The sequence below is a fragment of the Octopus bimaculoides genome, chromosome 30, assembly GCF_001194135.2.
Source record: "Octopus bimaculoides isolate UCB-OBI-ISO-001 chromosome 30, ASM119413v2, whole genome shotgun sequence".
NCBI classification, from domain to species: domain Eukaryota; kingdom Metazoa; phylum Mollusca; class Cephalopoda; order Octopoda; family Octopodidae; genus Octopus; species Octopus bimaculoides.
The window spans coordinates 9,233,526-9,243,309 of NC_069010.1; the positions used below are offsets into that span (position 1 = coordinate 9,233,526).

The following is a 9,784-nucleotide window of genomic DNA, read 5'->3' on the forward strand; positions in this document are numbered from 1 at the left end:
ATTTGATATAAGCCAACAATGTATAATCTCTTTCCTCTTCTCTCTTCTGTCTCTCCTTGTACCCCCCCCCCTCGGCCTCTTTCATTTACCGACCCTAAGCAGCCCCAAGAACATTGTTGTTTTTGTTTACTGTTATGATCATTGTTGTTGTTCTGACATTTATTGTTTTGTAGTCCTTGAGTGCCCATGTGGCAAATAAATTACATAAATCTCCTCCTCCTCATCATCGTCATCATCATCGTCATCGTCATCCCTCTCCATTATTATTTGAGGCTGGATATTAGCCAGAGAAGTGAGGAGACTGGAAGACCAAGACGACAATTATTCCTTTGGTGATTGGTGCACTTGGCACAACAAATGAAAAGACTGGAATTGAGTCTTGCATTGTTGACCTGCAGGAAAGGGACCATTTTATATTCTGAAAGTGGTACTTAATTTATTGACCCTGAAAGGATGAAAAGCAAAGTCAACCTCGGTGGAATTTGAACTCAGAACGTAAAGACAGATAAAATACCGCTAACGTGTGCCCACGTTTCTGCCAGCTCATCACCTTAATAATAATAATAATAACAACAACAACAACAACAACAACAACAACAATGTGTTATGTAATAAAATCCAGATTGATTTAGTTTATTCAACGGAATAATATTTTAAGTGTATGTCTGTCTTCTTTTCGAGTTCAAAGTGAAAAAAATTTAGAGAAATTCAAAAATTTCAACTCAGAAGAAGTAAAAGAGTGATATTTCATAATAATAATAATAATGTTACGTAGTTTATTCATTTTGATGATGATGATGATGATGATGATGATGATTTCCTTCTGGAAGTTCTTCACTGACCCAATCTGTTACTAACTTCACTTATTTCCTTTCTTTTCACACATATTTTGTACCAATGCCTCCCCACCTATCCTTGCTCTTTTTCTCTTCTTGATCTCCACACCGGTTTCGGTTCTGAAATCATCTGCATGTGTGTGTCACTGTCAAGTTTTTATGTGTATATCTGTCTACATCTATCAATGTCTCTCTGTCTGTAAATATATACAAATGCAAGGGACAATCTCTCTTACCATCTCGCAGCACACCCTATCTGGTTTCTGTGACTGAAGAGGAGATAACCACTCCGAAATGCTTGCATCTCAGTGTGGGTAGATGGTGCCACGAGTCGAATTTTGGTGTATTTACACCATTTGTCCACAGCAAGAAATTTTCTCCATCAAAAGACACTACAAATGACTTTCTCGTATATATATATATAGGTGCAGGCAAGGCTGGGTTGTCAAGAAGATCACTTTGTAGCCACAGAGTTTTGGGTTCAGTCCCACTACATGGCACCTTGGTCAAGTGCTTTCTACCATAGTTCTGGGCTGACCAATGTCTTCTGAATGAATTTGGTTGACAGAATCTATGCAGAAGGCTGTTCTCTGTGTGTGTGTGTGCATGTGTGCATCCGTGTGTGTTTGTGTTTGTTTCCCCACCCCCACAGCTTGGACAACTGGTGTTGATTTATGTTCCCGTAACGTAGCAGTTTGGCAAAAGCAACCGATAAAATAAGTACTGGGTTTGTTTTCTTTTTGACTAAAAAACCCTTCTTCAAATACATCTGGGTTCTAGAGTCCTGATAAGCTGTTGATAAACTATCCCCCCCCCCTCTCTCTCACTCTCTTTCGCGCTCTCTTCTATCTCTCTCTCTTCTCTTTATCTCATTATCATCTTTCTTTATGTAAATCTACACAAGATGTTTCCCTGCTTCTTTCTCTCTTCAATCCATTTCTTCACTCACTATAAATTGTTTTAATCTTTACACTTTCTCTGTCCCTGCCCCCTTCTGCTGCCCTGTCCAGACTATAACCCTTATAAACAGTTCATAGAATTTAAAAATCATTCTATAATTACCATGAGCTCTTACTCTTCAAACAGATTCTAAAGACATCATATTTTCTTTTACTCTTTGTCAAAAGACAAACAGACATTTGTCCCTTTGCCTGTCTTGTGTATCCCTTGTGAACATATTTCCATGGCACCCACACAGAAACACATTCCCAATGTTCTTCAACCATTTGGGACTTATCAAAGAAAAGCTTTATATTACTTCGAATGTATGAAACAAGAGTTAACTGAACGTCTAGAAAGAAGCATGTTTAGGACAGACTTATGGAAAGGTTTTGTTCAGTTAAAAAGGTTTAATGTCTGAGGCTATAGTAGAAGACGCCTACCCAAAGTTTCATGCAGTGGGACTGAACCTGGAACCATGTGGCTGGAAAGCAAATTTCTTACCACACAGCCATGCCTGCACCTACGAAAATAATGTCTTTGACAGTCAAAAGAGTGGAACACTTTTCTCTTTGCAGAAATTTGCTCCATTCAACCTTTTTGCTTTTATAGTTTTTGCTGTTGACTTATTTCTTGTGACATGAGAGAATGAAGAAAAGATATCTCTGTGAGAGACCCCCATTAAGACAGGACTAAGTCCTCCACCACCCCTGACCTTTGACCTCTGTCTTGCTCTCGTCTTGTCTGTGAACATCTGGAGTATCTTGAGAACATCTGGAGTGTCTTGTTTAAACTCTTTCAAATTGATTCTGTAAAACTTGTTTCCTTTCAGCTCTTTCAAAATTATACTTTTGTTTCAACTACTTTCTCTCTTCCTTCCTTCCATCCTTCTTTCCTCACTTTCTTTCTGCACCCCCCTCTCTCTTCTCTATCTTACATAAACTTCTCTCCTTCCTCTCACCCACAAACTCTTCCTCTTTCTCTCTATCCTCTCTCCCTCTCACACCTCTCTCTCTCTCTCTCTCTTTCTTGTATGTATATCAACCCCGCCATATCTATTTCACCAGATTTCCCCCCAAGCTGTGTACAATGTGTAACTGTCTCCACTGCGCCATCAGTCTTCGTTTTCCCCCCGACAGCATTCTGGCCACTGGCACCGTCATCTTCCTGCGGTTTTTCAACCCAGCATTAGGTAAAACTTCTGTCCTCCTCATATACATATACATATATATGTGTGTGTATATATATATATATATATATATATATATATATATATATATATGTGTGTGTGTGTGTGTGTATATATATATATTGCCATAATAATAATAATAATAACTGATAAGATGAGGTAAAAAAAAATCTTTTAAAAAACACAAACAACCTCCCACTCATTCCATGCCCTTTATATATAGACTTTCTATTTCCCCCCTCTCTTCTGCTCCACCCCCACTTCTCACTAACCCCTCCCTACTCCTGACCTCGCCCCCTGCTGCTATCTCTGCTCCTCCCCTTTCTGCACTCCCTTTTCTAACAAGCTGCCAACAGAGTCGGACAAAATGTTTAGCACCATTTCTTCCAGCCCTTCATGTTCTGAGCTCAAATGCCACTCGGGGTGGGTGGGGTAATTTTTGCCTTTCGTCCTCTTTCGGGTATCAGTGAGAGATATAAGGACCTGTCAAGTATTGGGGTTGGGGGTACAATGTTATCGTCTTGTCCTCTTTTCCCTCAAAATCACAAACCCTTCATCCTTGTTCTTCCAAGGACTTTGTAAACCCATCTAAATGTGATAACTTCCTCTGCTGACCCTCATCAGCTCACAATCGTTATGCATAGTAGTTTCCATGCAATTTATAACTGCAACCATCTTTTTAAAAATATAATTTAGGTCCTTCATTCTGACCACGAGTACTTTCTTTAGGGTTTCTTGCTAGGCCAGCCATCAGCCGGATTCCTTTAGTCACCATCTGACAAGGCAACTGGAAACACACATAATCAACCACAAGAAGGCGACCAACACACACACACACACACACACACACACACACGCATCACCACCGCTGCCACCATCTAGTGATGGTGGTGGGGGTTAAGTCTATGATCTTCTCGCATCTGTTGTTGCTTCTGGTGCTGCTGCCAATGTTGTACAACTGCTCCCATCTCCATAGTTACACAATTACCCCCTTCCGTCTCCACCCTCGTTCCTTCCGTTTGCAGAAGAAACGGTTCTTGTTGTTGTTGTTGTTGCTGTTCTTCGTGTTTGCTTTTGTTTGTTTTCTTTCTCGTTTCTTTGCTTTTGTTGTTGTTGTTGTTGATTGATTTCCTGTAGGCACATACTCGCTTTTGAAATATATACACTTATGTGTGTGTGTGTGTGTATATATATATATATATATATATGTGTGTGTGTGTGTGTGTGTGTGTATGTATACACATACACACACACACACATACATATATATATATACATACATATGCGCACACACACATATATAAAATGGTGTATTAGCTACAGTAGTATATGAAACTTTGATTTACTGACATTGTCAGCTTCCAGAAAAGGTAGAACAATCGCTTGGCAATAATTGGATCCAATTCAAAATACGGGGTGATTAAACTCGAGACTCGAGAATCCCCTAGTGACAAGGGAACAGATATATGCACATGTTTCTACCTCGATGAATACCATCAGCACAGCTCTTACCCGACTTTATCTCCTGCAGAATTAGACACACAGATATGATAGAATTAGTAGAAATCTACTCACAGGCATGTGTGTATAACTTATATACATGTATAAATCTTATGCTTGTTTCAATCATTGGACTGCGGTCATGCTGAGGTACAGCCTTGAAGGGTTTATAGTCAAACAAATTAACCGAATCAACCCCAGTTTGGTACTTCTCCTATCACTTTCTTTTGCTGAACTACTAAGCTATGAGGATGTAAACAAACCAACACCATTTGTCAACCAGTAGTCATGAACAAATACACATCCACTGGCCCGTCCCCCCCCCCTCCACATACATATACACATATATGTAATGCATGTGTGCAATTTTATTTGTGTGTGTGTGTATTATGAAGGGCAGCATGCAGTCATACAAGACCACTACTAGCACTGGGGGTCAGCACAGCCCACCAGATCCGGCCAAACTGTCCAACCCATGTCACCTCTAGAAATGGACGTTAGATGATAATGGTCATTTTATCCTTCCATATTTATTTATATATATCTCATCATCATCATGTAACGTCCACCTTCGATGCTGGCATGGGTCAGACAGTTTGAGCAGAGCTGGTGAGCCAGAAGACTTCCCCCACACCCCAGTATCTGTTTTGGCCCTTCCTAACACCAACCACTCCACAGAGTGGAGCGAGTACTCTTTACGTGGCACCAGCAGGGTCACCAAGTATGTAGATGTATGTATTCATACATATATGTATATACATACACACACACACACACACACACACACACATTCCTAACCACTGCCTCCCCCCCCACTGTTTGGCTGACTCCATCATTAAGTTTTGGGAGATTTCCATTGGTTTGTTGTGTTTGTATTTTCATTTCTTTGTTTTGTTTTTTTTGTTTCGTTCTTTCCAGTTTCTGATATTTTCTTCTTTTCTTTTTACTTGTTTTGTCATAAATTATTATTTTTTGCTTGTCAGTTTAATTCTCTGTGTTACCTGTTACGGTGGTGGTGGTGATGTTGGGTGGTGGTGGTCAAAGACACACAGACAGACAAAGAAACAGATTGTGATCCAATCATCTCTGTTGGTTGATGGATACTGTAAAAGACAGACAGGTAATAGAAAGACAGATGCTATGGCTGTGTGTGTATGTGTTTATTTATATACACACATACACACACACACGCACAGATTGATGGCAAGACAGATACATGGAGGATGTAACGGCTAGAAAGACATGCTATGGTGAGTGTGTGTGCATGTGTTTCTCTCTCTCTCTATATATATATATATATTAATCAAAGTGTACAGCATTACATATCCGTTATGGCTGATCTTACCGATTGGAGTTCAACAGAGTGTAGGTAACAGTCTGATTATGTAACCCTGCACTCATTAGAGGTAGCCATTATGGAATCCTGATGGCTTATGGACTCTTAGACAGCTTACACACACACACACACTCATATATTTGGGTGCAGGATGGCTGTGTGGTAAGAAGTTTGTTTCCCAACCACACAGTTCCAGGTTCAGTCCCACTGTGTGGCACCTTGCGGAAGTGTCTTTTACTGCCGCCTCAGTCCGACCAATACCTTGTGAGTGGATTTGGTAGACAGAAATTGAAGAAAAGCTTGTGTGTGAGTTTGTGTGTGTTTGTCTCCCACTTCTATTTAATAACTGGTGTTGGTGTGTTTATGTCCCCAGCATGGCTGCAGTCTAATGACTGAAACTAGTAAAAGATAAAAGTTTTATGTGTGTGTGTGTGTGTATGTATATATATGTATATACACACACATATATACAGGGAGAGGCAGACAGACAATAGAGAGACAGAAAGACAAATAGATGTTTTTTTAAAATTTTTTGAAAATATTTTTTCTTCATTTTAAATTTTATTGAATATTTTTTTGCATGTTTTGTTGTTTGTTTCTAGTTTTTTTTTTCTTTTGCTTCTGAATCTCTCTGGCCCCTACCCCCATCCACTTATTTTCTCTCTCCATCTCTTTTCCTCCCCCCTCTTTCCCATTGTTAGCCACTTCATTATTATTATTATTATTATTATTATTATTATTATTATTATTATTATTATTATTATTATTATTATTCAGTTTTACTGCTGATAGGTGTTGTTGTTGTTGTTGTCTGCTCGTGTATGTTGTTGCCATTGTTGTTGTGATTGTTGGTAATGTACCTTGTCTGTCTGTTTGTCCGACTGCCTGTCTGTTCACACACACACACACACACACACACACATACAATCAAATAAGCACATACACACACACACACACAAGTGCATTCCTCCTCTTTCTTCACTTCTTGCACCTCCATGACCACCACCACCCACTAACAAGCATCACAACCACCAACCATGCAACCATGCAACCAACACCATCATCACCATCATCACCAACACCCCCACCACCTACACTACCATCTCCACAATCACCACCACCACCACCACCACCACCACACTGTGATCCTCCTCTCCTCCACGTGCTGCTGTCTCCGTCCACAGGTTCCCCGCCAAACTGCGAAGTATGTGTAATTGCCTCTCCCAAGTGGTAGGTCAACGCTTCCAACAAAGTACGTTTGATGCTGTCTGGACTGTGATCGGCACCGTTATATTTTTACGTTTCATCAATCCCGCAATAGGTAAAACACGCATTTCACCTTTCCTCTTTATATTTTAGCTTTTTGCAATGAACTTTTTTGCGTTTTTTTCTTTTTTGTTTACACTTTGCCCATTTATTTTCTCTTTTCTTTTTCATTCATTATTATTATTATTATTATTATTATTATTATTATTATTTTGACTCTATATCTTCTGGAGGAATTCCCTCAATCCTTTATATATTAACCAAAATGCAGTAGATTGACAGGATTATTTTTTTGAAACTGTTGAAGACACATGAGATGTCGAAATATCGTTCGCTAGGTGACAATGGCACTCTTCTTTTAATTTTGACTAATAATGATAGTAATAATCCTTTCTACTAAAGGCACAAGGCCTGGAATTTGGAGAGAGAGGGTCCAGTCAAGGATATTGACCCCAGTGTTTCACTACTACTTAATTTATTGAGCTTGAAAAGATGAAAGGCAAAGTCGACCTTGGCGGAATTTGAACTCAGAATGTTAAGATGGACAAAATGTTGCAAAACATTTTCCCCAGCATGCTAACGACTCTGCCAGCTCACTGCTTTAACAATAATAATAATCATAATGATTTCAAATTTTGGCACAAGGCCAGCAATTTCGGGGGAGGGGGCAAGTTGATTACATCAATTGGTATTTAATTGATCGACCCTGAAAAGACGAAAGGCAGAGTTGACCTCGGCGGAATTTGAACTCAGAATGTAGAGATGGAAGAAATACTGCTAAGCATTTTGCCCAGTGTGCTAACGATTCTGCAAGCTTGCAGCCTTAATGATAATGATGATGATAATAATAATAATAATGATAATAATAATGATAAATTGTTTTTTGTTTAAAGTAATCTGTTATTTTCATTTTTAATTTCAAATCAATTTTATATTAATCGTTAAATAATTTAGTTAACTACTTGGTTTTATTAACCTTTCACTCACCCATTCTCCCCACCCCCTCATCTCCACCAATCAACACCTTCGTACATGTCACATGTGCCACCTCCGTGACGAGGCGCCCTTGGTTGTGTTGTGAATTGTAAGAAGTAAATCTCTGATCAAACCTTACCGGTTTGGTTTCAAGTCTCACTCAACTCTTCCCCCTCCTCTTCCTCTTCCCATCATTTCAAATGCTGTCTTATGCCAAGATACATCTTGAACTTTACTAATGATGCCTTATGTCAACATATGTCTTAAACTACTTATTATGCCAAGATATATCATAAAATACTTATGTCTTATGCCAACGTATGTCATAAATTATGCCTGACATCTTATACTAAAACATGTCATAAGATACTTATGAAGTCTTATACTAAGATATGCCATAAACTACTTGTGTCTTATGCCAAGTTATGTCATAAACTACTACTTATGACATTTTATGCTAAGATATATCATAAATTCTACTTATGATGTTTTACTCTAAGATACGCCATATATTCTACCTATGATGTCTTATGCCAATATGTCGTAAGCTATCATAAAATCTACTTATGATGTTTTAGATATATCATAAATTCTCCCTGTGATATCTTAAGCCAAATATGTCATAAATTACTTATGACAGCTTATGCCAAGGGTTGACCCAGTCAGCATAGTGATACGAGAAGCTCTATGGCGTGCAAGGTAACTTCCTCTGTTGGGGGTTCCACTTCCAACAACCCTTCCCGCATTCATTTCATTCTGCATCCACCAACCTTTACGTTGATGCCACTTATGATTGTTTGAGACAGGCATGAATGTCACGGTTCCTCCCTTCACTGCTCATACTTCCTACCCCACCTCATCCCAGCAGTTGCCTCACTTTCTGAGGAAAAGGGTTTGCAAGGGAGAAAGAAGAAAGGGACTGTGAAGCCCCCATAAGGGACAACAAGCAACAGGAAATCTCTCTCCTTATTTTGGTGTCCTTAAACGAGAGCAAATAGAAGTTGGGGTTAGGGCTCCCTACCTTCTGCTTGTTACCCCTTCCTTATGGGAATGATACTGGGATCAGCAAATGGACAAAGAGTTAAATACCCCAGTAAATTACTGCTACAAGCACCTCATTGACTTTTCAAGCTCTCGTGTCCCAGAACCTCTTATAATCCAGAGGGACTTCAAATCCTTGCACCCTCCTCACACAGCACAGTATTAATAAACTTGTGTCATTTATAATTAATGTGCAGCTCCCTGCACATTCTTTTAATTATTTAAGTAAATTTAACCTTTTTGTTTAATTTGAAGTTTGTCCAGAATGGCTTTGGAACCAAAGGGTCCAGAAAACCAATGTTGTTCCTGTAATTTGCTGAAGCCCAGTTCTTTTTTTTAGTTCAAATCCTAGACAGCATGAACTTCACTTACCATACCTCCTGGGGCCATCTACAGTAATTTAATTATCTGATGTTAATTGCCTGTGGAATAGATTTCCTAAACGGGTACCTGTGATACACAAGCGATAATTAACCTGTTACCTTTCCACTCACACACACACACACACACACATCCCACTTTTGTCCCTAACTCCCACCCTCTGCCTCAACCACCCACTCTGTCTAGTCCCCCATCTCAACCCTCTCCCTCTAAATTCCTTGTTCTTGACTTTCACTCACCTCCCCACCCTTCATCCCGAACCCTCATGCCTCTCCCATTCAAGTACCCCCACCCCATTCCTGTTCCACACGCTCCCTGTGC

The 9,784-nt window shown here is 39.5% G+C and overlaps 1 protein-coding gene across 4 annotated transcripts in view; it reads left to right on the forward strand.

Moving 5' to 3' along the window:
- Positions 1-9,784, forward strand: part of LOC106878902 (neurofibromin) — an 80,729-nt gene that overhangs the window by 21,539 nt on the left and 49,406 nt on the right. For 3 of the 4 annotated variants that reach the window (XM_052978164.1, XM_052978166.1, XM_052978167.1), the window contains exon 13: positions 6,985-7,121. In XM_052978164.1, the coding sequence (XP_052834124.1) occupies positions 6,985-7,121 (137 nt within the window). Of the gene's footprint in view, positions 1-2,842; positions 2,968-6,984; positions 7,122-9,784 lie in introns of all 4 variants that reach the window. The other variant, XM_052978165.1, reaches the window with a different exon arrangement.